This window comes from Hippichthys cyanospilos, chromosome 1 (assembly GCF_059441005.1).
Source record: "Hippichthys cyanospilos isolate Australia breed blue-spotted pipefish chromosome 1, RoL_Hcya_1.0, whole genome shotgun sequence".
Taxonomy (NCBI): Eukaryota; Metazoa; Chordata; class Actinopteri; order Syngnathiformes; family Syngnathidae; genus Hippichthys; species Hippichthys cyanospilos.
The window spans coordinates 1923800-1946856 of record NC_142369.1 but is presented as its reverse complement, the minus strand read 5'-3'; the positions used below and the strand labels follow the sequence as shown (position 1 = coordinate 1946856).

Here is a 23057-nt window from a genome sequence, read left to right as displayed (position 1 = left end):
CATATTTGCAGAAATACTTTTTACACCGCAGATCCAAGTGGTGTATAAGTTCTGCACCGAGGGGGGAGAGTTTGCATCGGAATGATCACCCCCACACTGCTACAGCGGGGCTATGGGAGATTTGAACACGGTTTCTGCAGGGAACCGGCACGTCTAATTGACTTCCGTGACAGGAACAGTACATTATTCTTTTCAAATTGAGAGCAAGTTGATTGGAGCTTATACCTACATTTTGTTATAGTGACTTTCTCGCAAAATGTTATGTGCCTTTATTTTGTTTCATACGGGCATATTATCATTGGCGATGATCACTATTTTTTTGTGCTAGCTAGGCCCTACAGATTATTTAGTTGTTGTTTTTTTTTTTTAAATGAATGTTTTTTTGTGTGTGTGTGCCCCTAACTAGGACTGCGCGATAGTCGACAGTTCGGTATTTGTCGATACTATGCAAATATTGGTAGCAATACAAGAGAAATCAAGTATTTTTAATTATGTCAATTCATTATACAATTTATATGTACAATTTGTTGATTACTGAATCCTAATTAATACAAAGCTTCCGTAATGCTTCAAAATGCCAAATACGGGTGTTGATAATCAGCCCAGCAAATAACCGGTCCACCCAAGTCAACCTGAGAGAATCAACATGACAGTTCTGGAAAAGATCTCCTTTTCATTGGGACGCGATTAAAAAAAAAAACAAAACTTCAAAGTACGTGCGGACTGAAGTAAACGGCTGCCAGAGCGTAGAGGGTGGCAGCCGCTAACACGCGGCCAACAGAGACGGCGGCCAAAGCCGTGGCGCTACTTTTGACTTTGTGTAGCGGCCAACTCTTCCAATGTTTGGATCCGCGGTAAATAAACTCACTTTGTCGGGCAGCCTCTTGATTCTCCCCCTTTTGAAAGGCAATCAGGGAATTTTGCATTCACGCCAGGAGAGCCGGCGGAGGACAAGGGGGATGGAGCGGGCGGAGGAAGACCACCGCGTTTTGGCTCGGGGCTCGGCTATTGTTCTCCGGGAGAGCGGGGGGATCGGGGGGCTGATAATCAAAGGGCTCGCGCGTCGGCTCGCCGGCCATCTAATCCGCCTCGTCCGTCGGGGCGCGTTCGGGACGGACGTGGCCGCTTCGCCTCGCCGATGGGAAAAACAGAAAAGTGGCCTCTCTTCCCATGTACTCCATCAAGCAGAAAGGAGGAAATGAGCGAGAGCGCCGACGCTCACCGATGGACACGTTCGATGCGAGTCACCTGTCAGCACGGAAAAACATTTTGCCGGACGGCTCGGGAGGGGGGAGAAACCCGACTCATGCGCCTTCTCTGGACGGCCTCGTCGGGTTGGCCAGACATCCGATAGCCGCACATCTGCTCAATCCCTTGTCTTGCGCGTCGCCGCATCCTAACCGAAGGGGGCTGGAGAGGCGGGGGGGGGGATGACCCCGATGGAAGGAAGGGACACTTTTGCTACCGAGTCACGTGCCGTCATGTGACATTCACCGATGCTTCGAAAAGACGCAAAAGCAAAAGTGAGATATTACAGTACCACGATGAGAAAAGTCGTCAGCAGCAGTTTGCGAGCTGTCCAACCCGTCATGATTTTCAGCGAGCCCGCCGTTGGCGCTCCTCTTTGGGTCAATCTATGCGTCTGGTCCGCCCGGAGCCTTCTGCGTGCGTCTGTGCTCCCGGAGTAACTTGGATTCAGGGGAGGGGATGTAAGGAAAGAGGGAGGGAGGAGTGTATATTTATGAGGAGAGAGGGAGGAGGGCAGGGGGGGTCCTCGAGTCTGGCACAGGAGCCAATCAATAAATGGGCTTCGGTGGAGCGTGCCGGTTCCGACGAGGAGTTGGAGGCCGGCTGCAACTTCACGCGTCTGCGTGGATTAGGATGTCTAATTCAGTCTTCCCAAAGCTTAAATGTCAGAACGGTTATTAGTTTGCGGATTTTTTTACATTTTAAATGCACTCTTCACCCCTAGGTGTCTGAGGATTTTTCATTAGCCTGGCCTTATTATCACCCGACCCGGGTTGACGTTGGAAAGGTCATAACATCGTTAAATATAAATACATATTGACTTTCATTTTCAAAAATGCTATAATTGCAAAAGTAACTACGCTGTATATTTATATTTATAGGAAAATGAAATAGGAATATTCATTATGTCATAATTAGAGCATGATGACTTTTGAAGACTTTTGAACTCTGGGAGTCCAGGCTAAGCCAATCACTGAGGTCAGTGAGAGGCTTGCAAATGTCAGAAGTTGGCCACTAATGCCACCCTGCGGTTTTGGGGTGTCAAAACAAAAATTTCTGTTGCGCACCATTCGCGAGTTGCCGTTGGAAGGATTAATAGAGGGAAATGCGTGGTAAAACATCAGGTTTTCGATATGTCCAAAATTGACAATATTTCCAATTTTGAATGGCAGTAAATGAGCCTGACATGGGCTAAATTTTACATCAATAGGGCGGACTTCTCAACCTACCTTTTGCAAGCAATTAGAAGCAAAGAGCGTCCTGCTTCCAGCTCGAAATAAATACATTTCAAATCATATTTTACTTTATTTTTACTTTACTTTATTTTAAGTCGTTTCATTACTTTTCTTTGACTGCAATAACCTGGCGGTCTCTGTTTTGCTTGTGCCTGGCTTCCTCTTTTTTTTTTTTTCCTTTCTTCTGGACGAGCCTACCAAGTTTGTATTGGCAATGTCAAAAAAAAAAAAAATGGCGGAGGCAAGACCAGAGGCATTTTTGCAGCCTCTCATCATGTATTTCATTTAACGACTTGCCTTCGTCCTTTATGGGCAACTTCAAGCGAGCCTTTCAGAACATCTGGCACTTTGGGCCCCGTGCATGCGGACGTGGTGAACAGACCTGGTAGATGGACAATTGTGGAGGGGAAAAACAAGCCATCAGATCGACAGCTCTTGGCGCAGATGGATCAAATCATGAAGTGAGTGACTTTCCAGTTTCTGCACTAGCATGAGAAAACATTTAAAAAAAAAAGTATCAAAAAGTAGATCGCTAGTGCAGACCGGTTAGCACGTCTGCCACAGACGCAAAGGTTTGTATCTGGCTTTGGCCAGCCAATGTGGAGTTTGCAGGGTTACCCCATGCCCATGTGGCGTTTCAATATGTACATAATTTTCCTCCCACGTTTACGAAAATGGATAGATGGATGGAGTAGAACCTAGATAGATACTGAAGCTAGCTAGTAAGATAGACGCTAGCTAGCTAGCTAGTAAGCTAGGTGGGTACCGAGATATTCATCGAAAGAATCTCTACTGCCAGACAAGACAAAAAAGAAGGTGAAATGACTAAATACATAAAGAAACCCCAAGGCGGCAATGGAAAAGAACTGGTGACGATTTTAATCGTCAACGTCGCTGCTACCGGTCGACTATCAGATCAGACAAACTGGATTCCCCTCACACAGCGAGCCCTCCAATCACTTGAGCAAATGACCTGAATGAAAACACGGCAACCGCACCACAAATGGACATCCACTTGACCCCGTTACCAAGAGGAGGGGCCTTCAGGCCCACTTAATCCACAATCCTGATGTTTGCTTTCAGAAGAAATCCTTCTCATATTTGCAAGTGTGAAAGTACAGAAAATAAACCGCGGCGGCATTCGCCTTGACGACCACGGCTGCCAGAGAAGGAAATGAATGTTTGATTGACAAGCTACTGGAAGCGCTCGGCCACCGCAACATCCCTGGAGGTGCATCGACTTCAAACGGGAAGGTGTGAAGTTGAATAATGTATGTTGCTATCTCACGCGAGACTTGGAACGGAGGCGAAAATATAGTAATAATTTGACATATCATGTCATATAATATAATATAATATAATATAATATCATGTCATATAATATAATATAATATAATATAATATAATATAATATAATATAATATAATATAATATAATATAATATAATATAATATAATACAAAACAATACAATACAATACAATTGGATACAGTAATACTATATTAGGGAGGAATATTTGTAGTGAACATTTGTTTTTATTTGATATCTTTTGACTCAATGGAGCTACCGTACGACCGTAAATTTTGGACCAAAGGGAATATAAACCACAACAATGATTCTGGCATTTGTATGTGACTGCAGCTGGACATGTGGGATTTTGTATACAAAAATAATCATTGTCCTAATATTGGACCATATAAAACCATTATAACTGCCATTTTTGAGATGCGTTTTAATAGGGTTTATTAATAGGGTTTATGACACTTATTTTCCTGCGATTTTTGCAACATTCCCGGTCAAACTACGTCAGCAAACAGAAAAATATTTGTTGACTCGTGTTTCACCTCAAGACAGAAGGTGGCGGTAGAGACCAGTTAATGGCTACGTCTTAAAGTGTCATCATCAAGTCACAGACTACAAAGACAGACCATACCATTTTTCTATTTTTTGGGGGTGCTAATTTAACTGATATATGTTTGGATAGAACTGATGCCACGGAACAACTTCAAAATCATAAATAGCGCTTATAGTCCAAGTGTGATCGCTCGAGGACATCTTGGCCTGTCTTACTGAGACCAAACGGACGCAAAACAGTGGACACAAATGAACAGGCTGAGTCTCAGGAGGAAATCATAAATGGGACAACTAAGAAAGAGACTTTGTTGTTACCACGGCAACCCTGGTTCACCTGCTTCGGGGTTTGACCAGAACACCCCCATTACAGCTCAAATCAAGAGTGCATTTATGGAGTCCTCCAGCATGATTTACATCAAAGTTATTGTTAAAACAGCTTTCTGGGCTACTGCCTTAAAATGTTTTACCAGGATAGATTTTTTTTTTTTTTTTTTTTTTAAACGAGCTGCAGCTGAATAGCGACCGCATTTCCAATGCTTATCCAAATCCGATGATCAGAATAGAGATGTAATTCCCCTGCGCCGGTCCAGCTTAAGACAGATGGAAGGTGAATGACAAAATATATATATATACTTCTTTAAGGTAAACCTCATATAAAAAAAAAAAAAAAAATGTTAGACCCTCATCACAATAGAGCTTATCACGTTTGTACAAAATCTAGAATTAAATGGAAATTTATGATGCAATAAACTACATTTACCAAAAAAGTCTTCTAGTATATACACATTTACCAGATGTTTTATCATGCATTTCCCCCGATTTTTGCATTAATTCTTTTAACGGCAAATCGCAAACAGGGCGCAATAGAAAGTTTTGAGTTGACACCCCAAAACCACCGGGAGTCGCTAGCGTCCAACATATGACATTTGCAAGTTTTTCAACTACTTCTATGATTGGCTTAGTCTGATCTCCCATAATGCAGAAGTCTTCAAAATTCTTAATACTCTAGTTATGTCATAATAAATATTTTCCGCACTATAAGGCGCACCGGATTATAAGGGTCACCCTCAATTAATGACATATATTCAAATTTTTTCCATATATAAGGCGCACCGGATTATAAGGTGCACCCCCAATTAATGACATATTTTTAAACTTTTTCAATCACGATATAGTAATACTCAAGGTAATAACAATAATAACTCAAATAATAACTCTAAAATCTCAATAGCATAATAAGTCAATGTCAATATGAGCAACCTTGTTCAACTGTAAACACACAAAAGAAACAGGTGAAGCTTATTTTATCAGTTCATTCCTCATCTACAAATCCCAATCTCAATATTGATCCATATAAAAGGCGCACCTAATTACAAGGCGCACCATCAGCTTTTTCACTTATCGTGCGGCAAATATGGTAAGTTTAAGCACAATTTTCAGGGACAAGTACGATCCTCAGTTTAAATGTCAATGCTATGAGGGTACAGACCAAGCGACTGCTTTTAAAGGGCCAGAAATACAAAAACGGATGCACAGCCATCCGACTGGAGGCACCTGGCTTGCCTCAGAAGCTTATTCCACTTGATGAGAGAGCCGAGCAATGACACTCCAAGCGAGTCAAAGCTGTTGTTACCACCAAAAGAGACGTCTGATCTGTTGCAAAGGCTCCGTAGGGCCACGGTTTCGCTTTTCGACCTGAAAACCGAGTCACGTGGGTAACACGTGTTTTTCATCGTCGGGAATGTATTATGTGTTGTCTTTGGCTGCGGAACATCCACATGAAGCGACGGTAATGTGATAAAGGTGGTCAAAGTTGGGCTTGAACCCTTCGGAGCGTCCTCCGCGAGCGGACATTTTCCCCACGCTTAGATAATGACGCAATAACAAGGAGCGCGAGAAGGCGCTTTAGTTCCTTGTCGTGACTTGGAGCTGACCTTTAAATATGGCAAGCATTCAAAATCTCAAGCGCCAAATCTCCTTTGAAAAACCCTTAAATTCGCAGTGATTCTTTTGATATACTGTACGTGCAATTAAGTTTTCAACAAGGCATGTATCAAACAATTACTCAGCCTCTCTCACATGAAAGTTCTTACGTGGCTTGTAGCAAAGTTCAAATATGAACAAAGCATTTCAAAAAGAGGGTAAAATTCCTTGAACTCTGTTGCTCCTGGTGTGACTGGACGAATATACATAAATAAGACAAATCGGAGTTTGGTAAATGAGGTGTGGTTTTTAACTTGATTTTATGAAATGCCCGCTTGAAATAGAGCAAACACATTACGCTCTGAAGTTTTGATTTTGCGAAGACTGAAAGCCTCATTAATTCCTAATTTTTATTCCTCACACTTCTTGACAGGCTTCTCCTCCCACATAAATGATTTGATTAATATCGTTTCAATGTCAACTTACTCCAAAAATTCACGCCATGAAGGCTTGTATTTCTCTTGTACCAACATTTCACGGTTTTTCCAAAATTCTACATTTTTCATTGATGAAATACCCATTTATTCCCAAAGAAACGGTTTCTCTCGAGGGTTGCTTAATCAAAAGGCAACTTTAGTGTTGAATGATTTTTTTGTGTATTTATTTAATGGTGACCTGCTATTGGATGGCAACCAATTCAGGGTCTCCCCACCTACTGCCCGAAGTCAGCAGGGATAGGCACCAGCAAGCCTGGGGCACTTGTGAGGATATGCGTCTCTAGAAAATGGAAGTATCAAAAACAGAAGTATCAAAAAAATGCAGGATACCGACCCTCAAGGTCTGCATGAAAGGATTAGCGAACTTGTGTTGACACTTTCAATGACAAGACAATCGACATTCAACACATCCAAAACAATCGAGATGGTTCTCCAAGATCTCTGTCAAGTTCAAACGGGTCCACCTGATTGAAGGGGAGGAAATGTGGATGCATGACCAAACAGCACCTCAATCCCGCTTAAAACACTGAATTTCCCAAGCCTCACAGCTGTCTAAATATGCAACCGTGGCGAGAGCTTTAATGACTGCTCGGCCAGTAAACACCAAGAGAAGAAAGACCAAAAAAAAAAAAAAAAAGATCTATTTTTAACTTTTAAAGTCAGAAATGCTTTACAGTTAAAATACTGCAGCATTTAGCTCGATGGCGGCACCCAGTGGCAGGGATTAGAAGCTAGCAAACAATTCACCAGCCAAACACAGAGACTTTGAAAAAAATAGCGCCATGTATGAGCCATCTCCAGCTGGCCCGCGAGGTCACTGAGAATTTGCGAAGGAATGTCGTCCGTTTGCTTGTGGTCCAACCTGGAAAACCCCAGGCTGCACAAATAATTGCCCAACAATTTACAGTCCAAACAAACCCTTCCTTATCGCAATTACGCCCAAGAATGTGAGGCGGGAAAACAACAAGGATAAGTTGCCTGCTTTTGGCGCAATCGTACTGATCAATTGATTGATGGCTGAGGATCCGATCAGATATGGTTTGGTTTCAGATGATAGATCACAGGCACATGCGCCTTCACAACAGATGCAACGTTTTCATGGGGGAGACCCTGGTTGCGCGTAATCACCCATAAATTTGGAGGCTTCAAGCACTCCGCTGGGTCACCTCATACTGTGATTTGGGGATGGGACTAATAGCTGGGAAAACACATGTTGCAACAGGATGTATGTTCCTCCAAGAACAAAACATTTTGACTCTTGACTTCTTGCAAACACACACCGAAACATCTTGCATTTGTTTTGAAGTGAGACCCCTTAAGTTAGTTCCCCCTAATTGGGTTTGATGAACTCAAACACAGTCCTGAACCGTCATACTCCCGTCCACAGGGGCCTGTGTCTTGTATGTTTTCCAGGTTTTTCTCAGCGAGCTCTGCAGGAGCCTCATAATGATCTGATCGTTTGAAACAAGGATCTGATCATTTGACTGTTGCAAAGGAAAACTGGGCTGAAGTTTGACCCTTCAGGACTAAAAGGGTTTAATTAAGACAGTTGAGTCTACGGTCTGAGCTTTCTTTAGCTCAGGGGTAGGGAACTTCAGTCCCTCAGGAGCCATATCCCGCCAGTTTTTGATGTCTTCCTCACTTTTTACACCTGGTTCAAATAATCCGATCACCGGCAAGCCTGATAACAATCCTGATCGTTTCAATCAGGTGTGTCGAAAGTGAGACGCATCCAAAACGGGCAGGGTACGGCTCTCGAGGAACCGGAGTTCCCTAACCGTGCTTTAGCTTGTAGTGTAGTTGTCTAGATTGGTCTTTGCCTCATGACAGATCTTGAGATCACTTTTTAAGGGTCTCTGTCTCATATCAGAATCAAAGACATTTTGACTGGGTCTTGTGTCGATGTCGGACTGGTCAAGACCGTCTCGATCTTGGGCAAGGCAAATTCGGCATTCTCGATCAAGACCAGTTGAGACCAGGACAGTACTTCTGTGATCGGTATGAAACTGAGAATGCAATCCATCCTAGCCTGGAAACCTAACATGGTTTCAATCTCTAACTGTCTTGGGGATTACAGTGGACCCCCGTGTTACAGCGTCCCTGGCTTATGTTTTTTTTCATGCTGCGATGTGGAATACTGAGACCCCCCCCCCCTTCACGGTATTTTCCCGGATATACTAGTCTGCTATTGGTCAGCCGTATTCGTTTCAAAATGGTGGAATGGTAAACCTTTGTTCTATCGCGAGTGGTTAAAAAACATATTTATAGTGCATTTTACCCCTTAATTCAAAGTTAAAGGGTTAGCCATGGGTCCCAAGATTGCTAATTATGTTAAAGAGAGAAGTAAGAAGATGATTTATATGGAAACGAAGCTGGAGATGAATCAAGAAATCTGAAGCTAGCCTAGCCTAGCCTAGTATAGCCTAGGCTACCCTTACTAGGGAATGTGGGCATAACATTCCCACATAAGTTTCACAATAAGTTTCGTCAAATTGTGTCCAATCAGAAAAAACAAAAACGCCCGTCTCTACGTGTCACCAATGTCGGCGTCTTTGGCGGGAAACGGAGTTGATTGACGACGTAAATCCGATCGCTACAAGCAAACGCGGATCTGGAGGGTTTGGCGAATCACCGATTTGGTCGTAGTTTTTGACACCTTTGGTTTTAATCCCCCAAACTTCCCGGTCACCGGAGACATTTAAGGCCCGTTTGAAAGATCCCCAGCCTTGGTCTCACTTTCCAAAAATCTTGGTCTCTATACTGTCCAGTATCAATAATCACTTGGACCGGGTTGGCGCGGTCCCGACTCCAACACCAATAGCTGGAGCGAGCGCCCGATACGTTCATTTCTTATCGTGGTCTTTCGAGTCGCTGCGGACATCCATCAACATCTTTATTTAAATAACACCCAGCTCATTTTTTTCGACTTTCCCAAGATGTGCCGCTTTCATATGTTATGGCTGGTGTAACCACGTCTTTATGAACTTTAGGGTTCATCCTGGAGGGGCTCCTGTTACATATCACCTCCTGCCCCCTTTCTCCTTTTGCTGGCTCCGCAGTAGTTGAGTGCGTAAGACGTGCTACTTTCAAACAAATTAAAGCTAAAGTACACTCACAATCCACACAAATAGGTTTAAAATATTCCTCATTAAATTCAAAGGCTTATCTTAGCGTTGTGTAAATATTTAGGCCAAGTGTGCCTTGTGTTCCAAGAGCTCTTCGCATTTCAGCTTGGCGAGCGAGTCAAGGTTATCGTTCCAATTTTGTGGTTTTTGAAAATATTCTCAGCGGCCTCCGGCATATTGAAAATGTGTGTGTGAAGTGTGTGTGTGTGTAAGAAGCTGCAGGTGTGCGTTTGTGGCCCAGCAGGGGTGCTGCGCAATTGTCTCCTTGCATGCAGCTGGAAGGGATGGACTCCCAGAATAGACAACAGGGACGCAGGCTCACTCTCATGGCGAAGACCAGAACCTTCTGACAATGTGCTAGCTGCACGCGATCGTGTGCACGGATGACTTCACGGCTGAATAAAGTGGAAACTATTGCTTTACATGTTTCTGCTCGGATCAGGACTTAAGCTCACAAGGCTTTAATTGTGCAAACCCAAGACAGCTTGGATAGGCTCCAGCATGCCCGAGAGTGGGTCAAGGAAACGGACGGACGTTTTGTCAGACGGTGTCCGTATGGAGAAGCAAGAATTTATCGGTGGAAATAAACTGTTGTTGAGCATCCCTTGCCACTGAAAGACAATTTAACAATAAGTTATTTCATGTTCCAATTAATTTACTCTTATTTTGAAAAGGAAAGGCTAATCCTCCTGTTTAAACATAAACATGATTGTTAGTATCGTTGGAAATAAACTGCTGTTGTGCATCCCTTGTCACTATAAGACAATTTAACAGTAAGTTGTTTTACGTTTCAATGAACTGCTCTTATTTTGAAATGGAAAAGATAACCCTCCTGTTTAATCATAAACATAGTTGTTAGGATCGGTGGAAATAAACTGATATTGTGCATCCCTTGTCAATATAAGACAATTTAGCAATAAGCTGTTTCTCGTACCAATTAATTTGCTCTTATTTTGAAAAGGAAAACATTGTCCTCCTGTTTACACATAAAAATTGTTTTCCCTAAGTACAACTGCATTTTTCTTTTTTTTTTTTTTTTTTGGCAGTAAGTGGAACACGACATATCTTTCCGGCCTTGAAAAAAAACCACTTAATTCTCGGCTGCCTTCCAGCCACTGGAGCTATTAGAGGCCACATTAAAGAGATGGATACGTTTAGGGTTGCGCGTTGCCCAGTGGTGAACCTAAACTCCGCTGCGCATGGGTGGCAGGGGATCTTTCAGCGGCAGGTAATTACAGCCGGCATAACACCGTCGCTTACGCTGGAGATTACAGCGGGCTGTCTGAGCAAAGCGCCCGTAATGGCGCACGCAGAAGCTCCCGCCGAACTCCTTTTTCGCTTCTTCAAGTTCTTTCAAGCGCCGGCTTGCGAGGGTTAATAAATAGGCGGGCTCGGAATCGTTTTGATCAAAACAGAGGGGAAGGTGTTTGGGGAATTCTCTTTGGAGACAAGGCGTTTGCCATCCCAGCACAGTGAAGGGGGAGGGGCCTAACGGTAATAAGGTCCTCCTTTTGGACTCCGCGGGAGTGTGCGGTGCCAAGGCGCAGCCAAGGACATCCAAGAATCCTTGGATGAGACTTTTTGGTTCCCCGCTTGAACAAGCTGATCTGTTTATGGAACGTCGAGGAGTATAAACATCGGTGCGACCTGATATGTAAACAAAGAGAGGGGAATCACTTGACCCGGGAAATGTGTGCGTGACTTGACGTGGTAAAGTGGAAAAGGGGTGCCAGAAGGATGGGTGACATGACGTGATGCCACTGGGGCCTGCGTTTGCCGCTTCCATTATTCAGTCCTGGCTCTTGGTGACTTTGGAAAATAATAACTTCATTTCAATTGAAATTACAGTACGTAGCCTGCTGGCTTTTTAAATGGAATTGTAACTACGGAGATGGGTACCTGTCAAAAGTTTGGAAAGGCCTTAAAATGAACAGTTTCTACTTTTTTCTACTTTTATATGAATGATGTCATATACTAGCCCCTAATTATTGTAAAAGCAGTTTTGGATGAAAATAAAATATCATAAATGCCATTTATGATATTTTTTGGAACTACATTTTTAGTGGTACCTCTAGTTGTATTTTAATAATTCATGTAACATCATCTGATTTATCACTGGCTCGTCTGACGGAAAATGGCGTAACTAATGACAATGAGCATCCGTATGAAACCTATAAATAGAATGGCGTTCATTTTACAAAGGCGACACATTTTAGCCATACGTTGCTGCATGTTCTAATTAATCTGCTCTTATTTTGAAAAGAAAAACGAACGGTTCCTGTCGTTTTTTTTTGGTTGCCGTTTTTGGATGACTGCAAGTGGACCATTTAAGTTTGGATTTAATTTCATGAAGAGAATTACTTACAAAGACTTTTTTTATTGCAGCGTTATCCTCATTGACACTGACAAAGAATTTTTGGAAGGGTTCTGAGTGTTTTTTCTGCGGGAGACAGTAAAAATGAGTGATTATCACAACCTCTGGCGGTACAGACGTCAAAGATTTATTTCCACCGAGCGGGAAACGAATAGGTTAAATCATTCACTGCGATCGAGAGTCAAAAATCCATTTAAACCGAGCTGGTAGTTGGTGGGTCAAAGGTCGGCGAACCTTGAGCTGCACAACACCGGGTTCCCAACATTCTCTTTGACCACAGGGCCACCGGTCCCGCAAAAGGCAAACGGTGTGGCGACCCGAATTCAGCATGAGCGTATCAGGGAGTAAAACTGCACACAACGGTAGCCGGCCAACTAGTGGCCGCGCACAAACCCACATTTGTTCTGTGGTGAGGCCTCGCACCTCAACAGCATAACTCCAGTACCCGCAGTGCAAAGCAAGACCACATCAAGCCGGGGGTGGTCCAATTGCTTGCCAGGGATTTACTGAGCGCGTATGTTGACGGAACAAACACGCGGGGGATGCCAGAAGGCTCCGACGGGCCAACGCCACGTGGCTCCACACCGCATTCGCAGCTCGCCAGCTTCTGTCCAAACAGCATCTTGTAAATATACACGGCTTAGAAAAGCAAACAGGTCGGGAAAGGCAAATATGGGCTCAGTCCCGACAGAACCGTCGCATGCTTTTAATGGCATCATTTCTGACTTTGCAAATAATCACTTTTGTTGAAAACGGTTCAAGCTTCAAGTTTGATTTATTCTCACCCAAAGTCAGCTGGGGTCAACTCCAGCCGTCGGGCGGGTTCGGCAGTAGGGAAACTCACCGTCGAATCTTTTTTAAATCGATGATCCTGTCGATTATTCCATTAAGTGATTGCGCCCCCACAGTTCACGTATATACATTATGTGTATATATTATGCATGTAATAGTGTCCTTAAAGTTAATAACAAACAATGCTTCAACACTATTCCTGGAGTAAACTTGAGAGTGGAGCTGCCTATTAGCTCCTACAAGGTCAGTAACTTCCTGTTCTTCTTCTTCTTCTTCTCCACAAGCGGACAAACAATAGAGCCGTATTTCAAGACGGTTTTGCATCGGTGTTTTGTTTTCTCCGAAGTACTATTATGGTATCCTTTTTCCACTGGCTAATATTTGAACACTACTTTTTAACTTTTTTTTTAAATGAAATACCACATTTTTTGGATGATAAACCACACTGGCATATACGTAAGCCGCAGCAGCCAAAACTGAGCAAAAAAATAAATAAACAAGCTACGCCGTACCATAAGCCATAGGTCATAACATCAAATATTTAGGCAGAACGATGGTATCAGCAACTTTTTCTTTAAAAATATTTTATTTAACCTTTTTAATTGCGTTTTTAAAAGAACATCCGATCGTTATCAGAACAAACATGCCTGCATGTTTAGCACAAACATATTTATAGAAAATGGATCGATATATGTCTCCCTTTCTTCAATTGTTTTTAAGTAAATACGTAGACAGATACAATCATATACAGTATATATCAAATTTACATGTCAAAAACCTTTAGAAAATCTCTTATTAATACTCGATGTTCATATTTTTAATAATATATTTTTAAAACACGTTTTGAGCACAGGAGTTGATTCACATCTTTTCGGTTCTATTTCATAGTTGTTCCATAGATGGACACCTTGAACAGATACACACGTTTGCTTTATCGGTGGATTGTCTCCTGGTGGCGGGAAAAACTGAGAAAAACGCATATTAACCGCAAACGTTGGGGCTGCACAGTATTACGGTAAGCCCAAACGTGTGTTATCTTTTTGAGTCTTTCTGCTTGAGGAGCAAATTTTAAAACCTGCATTAGCGAACGGCCAAAATGCGCAGAAGCACTAAAGACTGACAATGCACCTCTTTGACGGTCTGATCCCGACTGGGTTTGATCAGGATAACAGCAATCATTTGCGTCGTCTTGACTTCCTTTCATAATTTTTTCCTGATTTGTTCTGGATGAGTTAGCTGTTGTTTTTGTCAAATGCGCGTGTTGATGAACATCCGCCAATCGGCAGTGATGGCAAGCCAAGCCTCACGCGTCAAACAAACAGGAGCCGAGACTAAATGCGAGCTCACCTTTCAGAGAATCCCTTCAAAGTGGCCGAGGGACAGGATGAACGCATTTGCCGTCTAGACGGTAGCTAGCAGAGGAGAAATCCACACGGTTCGTCCTGTCACCACCTCGCTCCTCTTTTGTTCAATCGCCGACGCTTTTCCTCTCCCGCGTCTCATATCTCGCTTACAAACCGGGCTTTGAAAGAGTTGGGCTAGCCTGGCATTCGTCTTTTGGACTTGAACAGGAGCGACTCGTCTGGGAACATTTCCCCGGGTGGAAAAAGACGAAATTATCTCCTAATCCTCGCGCTGACTCATTCGAGCGGGCCCGCATTTCGGTAGCCAGCCCCCCGCGCGCTTCGATCGACTCGGAATATTTGTCTAAGCGCGCCGATACGCTTTATGCTAACCGAAGGCCGAGTCCGCTCAACTACGTCGGAATGCGGTCAGCGGGAAAACCAGGAGAGAGCAAACGTGCGGCGCCTCTCCCGAGGGACGGGGTAAAGGGTGCGGGCGAGGTCAGCCGTAATGCGCAGCAAGCGGTCCTGGCGTCCTCGCAGAAGTCAAAGCCAATACTCATCGGGGAGCGCCGTTCCCCTCCCGGAGCGCTAGCTAATTAAGCTACGTTTATCTTGGCTGCAAATCAAGCTCAATATTGAACCGCGATCCCACATGGAACATGGAGCCCGGGACCAAGTGAGCGCTGAGAGGAATCGGGAATATGGCTCCAGGGAGTCTGCGGCCTCCTGGTCCTAGGACGTGTTAGCGTGACGCACCGGGCCAACACCGGGCCAAACGAGTCCTCGGTGACATCACTCGTTGCCGTTTGGTCTTGTCGGCCCTCCGGGCCCGCAAAGGTTTCGCTGTGATAGCCATCTTTCATGCAATATTAACTTGGTTATTTAACTCAAAAACAACAGAAGTAGGGTTGCAGCTATCAAATATTTTGGCCTTTGATATCCCACTAAAAATTCCATTGACTAATTGGGTATTTGGATGAGAAAACATATCTGGATTGGCTTGATCAAAGAAGATTTATGAATTACAAAACCACATGATATATTTTTCTCATTCAATTTAAACCGTAGCAGTAGACTTTCATTCTTTAGAAACATTTGTGAGATTTTAGACACTTTTGTCCCCGTTTTTAACCTATGCTACACTTGCTACATAAGAGATCTTCCTGTATGTTGGGTTAGGTCTACAGTGATACACTTTTTTTTCATGAAAAAAAAAGCTCTACGATACTGCGGAGAGACGTGCTGTGAAGGTTCCCTGCATGCCAGGCAGTCGGGTTAACGGAGGGGTTTCAGTCCCCATGAACAGCAAAAAAACGAGGGCTTACTGTTTTTGAAAAAACACACAATTTGGATCCTCAATACATTGCGAAGGTACTAGATGAGGACTCAGTCTCAGCAGATCCAGGTGATCACGTGACATGGACTCAGTCGGGTGCAAAAAAAATGTGATTCAGTGTAACCACTGCCAGCATTGAAAACCACGCTTGCAAACCAGACTCGGAAATTAGACTCAGAAAATTAGACTCTGAATGAAATTAGGAAGAGCTTGTGATGGAAGCTTCGTGTTCTGACAGCGTGTCACTGAGAACCTAGAGCTTCTCAGAAGTACTGTCAGATATCAATCCTAGAAGACATGGAGCCCAAGGACCATAGCAACAGCATAGCGGTTTTAGCATCCACTGCGCTGTTTCACGGCACAGCACCACGACATCCACATCATTAGCAAGCAGAGTTCACCCGCGCGTGAACGCGTTTGATTTATTGTCAGTTTCTCGCCACCATGGGACACGGCCGTTCATTTCCACAGGAATTACGAAGCAACGTTTACAAATCGTCCCGACGTGGAATTAAAAAGCGCTTACCGGATCCTCGGGTTTTTGGCCGGCGTCTTGGAGGGGCTCCTCTGAGAGGTGGTCTCGTCGAATCAGGCTGAACTCTCGGATGAACACGGCTTCTCCGTCGTTGGCCCCCGCAACAACCTGGAAAGAAGGAATTCCGTCACTGGTGTACTCGGGCTAACGAGGAAAACCGCCGACCCGGTGCGAGATCAATGTAAATCCAAGCACTGCGCAAACATTAATTATCCATTTGACTCCGCAGGTGAGTCATTTATAATGCGGGATCGCTCGGTTTTCGCTCCCAGTCGTTTCTGTCATTCCCGACGGGCCAAACGCGGGAAGGATGTGATGTCATCGGACATAAGCAAGTATCCCGTCTGGTGTGGCGGGGACAGGCGGGAGGAATGTTGGACGGGGCCCATTAGCAACGCAGCAGGACCCGCATTCTCCGGGATCGACAGATCGGGGGGCCCGCAGCTGCTCTCGGCGGCTCGTAAACACCCTCCGATGACACGGGTCAACTATCCTTGCCAAGTTAGTTAGCGAGCTGAGCCCGCGGCGCCGACGGGAGAGGATTCCTCACCGTTCGGACGTGGACGTTTCGAGGCCCCTAAATTGAAGAGAAGGTTCTTTTTTGTGGATGTCCTTTCATAAAACAGTTAGCGAACTACGTGTAGTGGTAAAACACACTCCCGTGTCTCCTTGACTAATTTTCACGGAGAAATATGGTGCCTTCTGATATTATAATAATAGTATAGCAAGTGTTAGCATTTAAAAACATACCGTAGCACACAGGAGTATAGCATGCGTAATGAATAGCTAGCTTTAACTTGCCTTATATGGAAAATCTTCATAGCTGAGGCTATGAATATAATAACTTGATTAACATGCCATTTTTAAAATAAAAATTGTGAAAATTAGCTCATCAATGTCTTGCAAAAGTGCGCAGAATACTGGACTAGTGGTTTACATGACGTGTTTACAATAGTTACTATTTTCCAGCCCTGTTTTACGCTAACACTTGAGAATAAATTAATGAATAAGATTGAATTACCTAGGCTTTCGGTATTTATTTATTTTTAAGCATTAAGGTAAAGAAGGGTCCGAAAATAAATGGCACTGAATGAGTTAAATCGTAGTTTACTATTAACATGAATATAAACCATATAAACCACTCATCCAGAATTCTGCCAATTTTGTGAAACACCGATTTCACCATTTAGCTGCTAAACGGCGAATTCAGCTAAATTTTAGCTGATTTTCAAACCTTCAATTTTAAAAATGACAAACGAATTGAATTAATTTGATTTATTGCCCCTTTCCTACTTGGAAAGAAAAAAATACCCCATATATTTCAAAATAAGACAAATATTAAAACTAATTTAAAACCTAATCTAAATTAAAGCATTTTACCCAAAATAAAAAAAACTGCTCTAAAAGTATAAAAACGAATTAAATTAAAAAAAAATAGTTGAAAATAAAGAAATACTACAATGACAAATTTAAACTATCATAATCATGCCTGAGAGCACATTGTGTTTGACCAGAGTCCTTCTCTGAGAAAATCTCGTTCTTCAAAGAAGGTTGAATCGGATCTGCTCTAAGAGCTGCGGCCAATGTATTAATCCAGATTTTTTTTTCCCAGCCACCAAGAAAACGACGAGACTGGAGTCATGCCAGTATGATATGAAAAGCACTAAAGTCCACTCCTTTATGTGAGAAAAGCTAATAACATGGCTCAAGTGTATATTTCTCAAGTGTTCTCCAGGGCTTCAAAAGCCCCGCAAAACATCTCAATGTACATTTAATGGACTTCTTTTAAACACAAACGGGCAACATGAGAAAGCTTTATCAAAATATGGACGCAACGTGAGACCTCCACCACAGCGTCCGGCCTTGCACCCAAGCGTGTCGTCCCTGCCCGCCGCTGCTGACGACTCAAACTAAACAACCCGTGGAACGCCTCCGAAAACGGAAAATTCGCGGGGTGACGTCATCACTTTTTAACATCAAATGAGGCAGAAGGAGGTTAAGGAAACATCCAACGGGGATCCACAAGGGATAGAATGTTTGCGTCGGTGTGAAAAAGGCCATACGGTAAAAATAAAGCAGATGGGGAGGTCAACGACTCGTTAACCTCTGAGGTCAGCTGATTATTTCAAAGTCTGGTCGAGTGGAAGCAGTCAACTCAACGCACAGGTGCCTCATTTTTTTTCCTCCGTGGACCAGGTTAAAAAAAAAAAAAATCAAAGGAAACAAGGACTGTAAATCGTACGTTAATTTATCAAGCGTTCCGAAATCTGTCAAGACAGTAATCATTTAATTTTCAATCATTGCTAGCTTTTTCTATATCGTTGGAAAATGCACAAAATGTCGGGGTGTTCAGAGACAAATTTCACAACATTTCGGGGCAAGACAATTCCATTCCTCGATTTCCAACCCAAACAGAAACAATCTGTCGTAAAATTCTACGCCGCTTGACACGTAGCAGGAGCTTGTCAAAATGGATTATTTTCATTCACCAATTTGTTTTGAAGACAAAAGCGGTTACTTGTTTAATTGGGAATAATTGATTACCGTATTTCGAAAACCTCTACACTACAGCATATAAAACATTTATTTGCCGGACCACTTAAAATGATAGAAGGGCCAAAAAAGGTCCTCAAGCCACTTTTTGGACACAGCTAGGATCTTGCATGAATCAATGGTAATAACCACCACCTTGTGGTATTTCATTGACATGTACCAGCACAAACTAACCAAGCCAGCAAAGACCTAAAACCTGGACTTGTGTTACGGGCAGGTCTGACTTTGATTAAGGTCGGATCCAACATTTATATAAGATCGGGTCTTTTTGAAGACAGGTTCCTCCTCCTTAAAAAATAGTCTTGACACTGGTCCTCAGACTATGACCCAGCTCAAGAACTACAACACTATACGAGGACTAAAGACATCTGAGATTTATTGTTGAAAGGCTGAAATTCTGTGCATTTTGACAAATCCATCTCGAGACGGTTAATCGATTATGAAAAGTAATTATCGATTAATTTGGCTGTCGATAAGCAGTCAATTAATCATGGCATCTCCCGCGATTAATAAAGGCCTCGACATCCGTTTTGGATCGTCTTCCTGGATACAAATTTCCCTTTTCGCACAAGACACCCGAGAGAGCAAAAGAGCAATTTCATCACGTTCTCTCGTTCCTGATGGATTGTTTAATCATCTTACAAATCTTCTTCAAAACCCACTTTGAATGTCTCAAACCCAGGCTCCAAATTTCTTTCAACTTCTCAGTCTCTCGAGTGTCGTCCGTCCGCCTAACGCGGATTCTTCATCGAGACCGTTTGATGCGTCCAACTTTGCGGGAACACCGTTCTTCAAGCTGATCAAACGCCTTTGGAAGGAAGTCAGATGAAGGCCCAGGCCGCTACGTGGTAATTGTCGAAGCAGCTGTAGCCTCAAACGGGCCTAATAAAGCATATTAGTGTAAAGGTTTGCGCGCAGGGGGTGAAAGGGAAACCGGAGAACTCATCTTACCAATGTTATAGCATCCATCAGGTTTTATGATGGTTGTCCGTAACCATTTCACGTCAACTATCCGCTGGCGTCCGGGAGCGCAAACTATCGGACCGTAATACAAACGTGGGGCCAATCCGATAATGTCCATACCGGCTGTGTCCCGGCCTCGGAATAAATCACGGTTCATCGCGTCGGACCTGACAAAAAAGCCAGTGCGACGTGAACGTTTGGCCAAAGAGTTGTAACGTAAGAAAATGGGCAGATTGAGCCCACCTGCCGACCACGTGTGTGGCCCCGACGGGCCGACATCTACGAGCTGATTATGTGGTGGGACAACGCAAACAGAAAGACCTGTGAAATCCAGCGCCGGAGGCCTTTAGAAGCCATTACGGAGCGAGGGAAAATGTCACGTGACCAAAATAGATTTACGACTTACATTAATCTCTGCAGCAGACGCTGTGCGGTTGTGCCGTTCGGTAATAGCTGGTTTTACATTTAATGTGGAGGTTTTTAATGAGGCCCTCAGAATAACCCTTTGACAGCTCACAAAACAGCAGCTAAGTTGGTAAGGCAAGGCAGATTTCTTTATAAAGCAACATCTAACAGCAAAAACTAATGAGAACAATTAAAAGAACTTATCTGAGATCAAATAATTACAGTCAGAGTCAAAGTGTCCGTGTCATAGCATCAAAAAAACTAATTCGATTTGTTGATATATGCAGAAACCTTGTTTAAATTTAAGTGCCTTCACCTAGTCCCAGGGGTACGCATACACACTTTCAAAGTGGAAATTGGAGAACATTCACTGCTAAGGAGTTGAAAGTCCCAAAATTCCGACCATTTGAACCGTTGTGCAGCATTTTGTCCAATCCGTTGATTTTTACTTCAAAAACAATCCATATCAAAGGGAAAGCATTGAAACAAGATCCCAGGGAGCTGAAATTTACCCGAGATGGTGACAACAAGTTAATCTTGACACGACCACTTAGTTATCGCGCTACCATGTGCCGTCCCTTGGATGAAATACTGCAAGCGTGATGAGGAATCACTCAGGTGAATAAATCCTTTCTATATTTTTTTATTTATGATGTTTTCTGATTGTTTACATGTATCTTATGTATACGTAGGACTCACTATACTATTTTGGTAGCAATTTTGAATATGTATGTACAATGTTGATGTTTTTACCTGCGGTTCTAAACGCATTAGCTATTAAACATAGGTTTGGATTGCCCGCCATACGGTGAATTCGTCTAACGAGCCCAAGCGCGGAATGGATTGACCTCGTAACACGGGGGCCCACTGTATTGGAGCGAAAGATAGTACAAAGGAGGTCTAATAACTGAACCCTGGGGGGGCCCTATATATACCAATGCCATTCGCCCAGATATAAAACTTCCAATGTTCACAAAATTACTCCAAGTCAAACCCAAATCTTTTTTGGATCATTCTGTTCAATTCCACTAAGTAGCAACCACCCGATCGGAGAGTCAGAACACTCAAGGCTAAAGCGGCCCCTCGAAGGCTTCGGTGGATCCGTGGGCTTATGCCACTGAGGAAATTGACACCTTTGGCCCTTTGGTGCTTGAAGTGCATATCAGCGGCAGGAAGTCATGACAGACCCACGGCGGTTCCCACGGTGATGTAAGCCAAGGCGCCGCGGCCCGTCACATCCCGAAAGAAGGTTTACACAAAGACCGGAGCAACACTTTGAGCTACTTATGTTACGTAGACGATTATTAAAAAGGAAAATTCAGCTTATTTGCATCGACTCGGCTTTGCGGATGTTCCGCCGAGGCAGCTGGAAAACGTCAGTCGGACTTTTCGCTATGACATCCAAGCAGAACGCATCCTCCATAACACCCACTTAAACATGAAAAAAAAGCTACTTGTTTTTCTGACTACTGACTCTTTACGTGATTGATGGCCTTGGCCCTGCATGGAGCGGATTGCAGCGTGTAACACAGGCGGGAGATTATGTAAGAATGTGAAACTCAAGCAAGCCGGGGTGGACAATCCCCACTTTGTTTCCCCTAAATCATCCATCTTTTCACTCCTCTGCCGAGATCGCCTCCGTCCTTGGGTTCAAAAACAGATTGACCAATCCATCATTTAGCTTCATGCAAAGCAGCGCTTCAAAATGTTTTTCATTTAAACGTCGGAGGGCAGAGATAAAAGAGTCTGGAGATTTAGAACCGCGATCTAATTAAATCAAGATCAGATGGAGCCAATTCCCTCTGATGATGCAACAACTTGCAAGGGATCTCTTGCTACGTATTGAGCAATAAATGCTACAAATCATTTCATTTCAAATCAAGCACTGACACACGCTTGTTTCTAGATGGTGAACGGGGCAAGGGGATTTCCGCGGAGATGATAGGCTGGATTCGACGGTCACCGGGATGGCAAAATCAGCGTGATGATTTTGCACAGGAATCGGTGTTTTCAGCTGTGAGCCGAGACATCGCGTCAGCACGCAAAGGTTGCAGTGGTTTCCTCTAAAACTTAGGCCTAGATTGTAGTCACGTCCATCTTTAACAAGTCCAAGTCAAGTTCCAGACACAAAGGTCAAAGTCCCAGTCAAGTTTTAGTCACGAAGTTCAGAAACCAGGTCGAGTCCATATCGCAAGGATCCACGAGGTCCTCACCCGGACGTTTGCGGTATAAAAACCCGGAAAACATGCAGGATACCGGCCCTCGAGGACTGGAGTTTGACACTTGTGAATTAAACAATCAGGTAGCTATTTTGATCATCTGAAAGACGTTATTTCAAGGGGGAGGTTAATTTTCAGGAATAAAGACATGGTAGGACAGGGTGGAGTCGATGAAATGCTTTGCAAGTCCAGATGCAGAGTCCGAGTCAAATCCAAGTCCAGAGTTCACGTCAGGTTCAAGTCACAAAACAATGAGTTTGCGTCAAATCCGAGTCCACGCGATCCATAGGCCAAATCTGAGTTCAGATAAAATCAAGACTGAAGCTTAAGACAGGAATATACTTTTTTCCCAACCACAAAAGTTGGAGAATGTACCTCATGTGTCCGTAGTCTTTTTACAGAACTTGCAGGTTGCTTCACGTTAGTTTATTTTTGTAAGACGTTGCGTTTACGCTAGTTGTCAATGGTCGGTAAAGCCATATTTTATAACACCGGTGTTTCTTTCGAAGGGGGGCATTGATTTTCAGGAATATAAACATAGTTGGACCCGGTATACTTGAGAAAACTATTTTGCAAGTCCAATAGCCGAGTCTGGGAAAAGTCTGAGTCAAATACCAAAGAGTCCAAGTCAACTTGAGTAACACAGCCCTGCA

At 43.4% G+C, this 23057-nt stretch overlaps 1 protein-coding gene across 4 annotated transcripts in view; it reads right to left on the bottom strand.

The window, feature by feature from the left end:
- adamtsl3 (ADAMTS like 3) overlaps positions 1–23057 on the bottom strand; it is a 70901-nt gene that overhangs the window by 25095 nt on the left and 22749 nt on the right. For 3 of the 4 annotated variants that reach the window (XM_088424738.1, XM_088424737.1, XM_088424741.1), the window contains one exon: positions 16256–16372. In XM_088424738.1, the coding sequence (XP_088280864.1) occupies positions 16256–16372 (117 nt within the window). Of the gene's footprint in view, positions 1–1540; positions 1715–16255; positions 16373–23057 lie in introns of those variants that run through there. The other variant, XM_088424742.1, reaches the window with a different exon arrangement.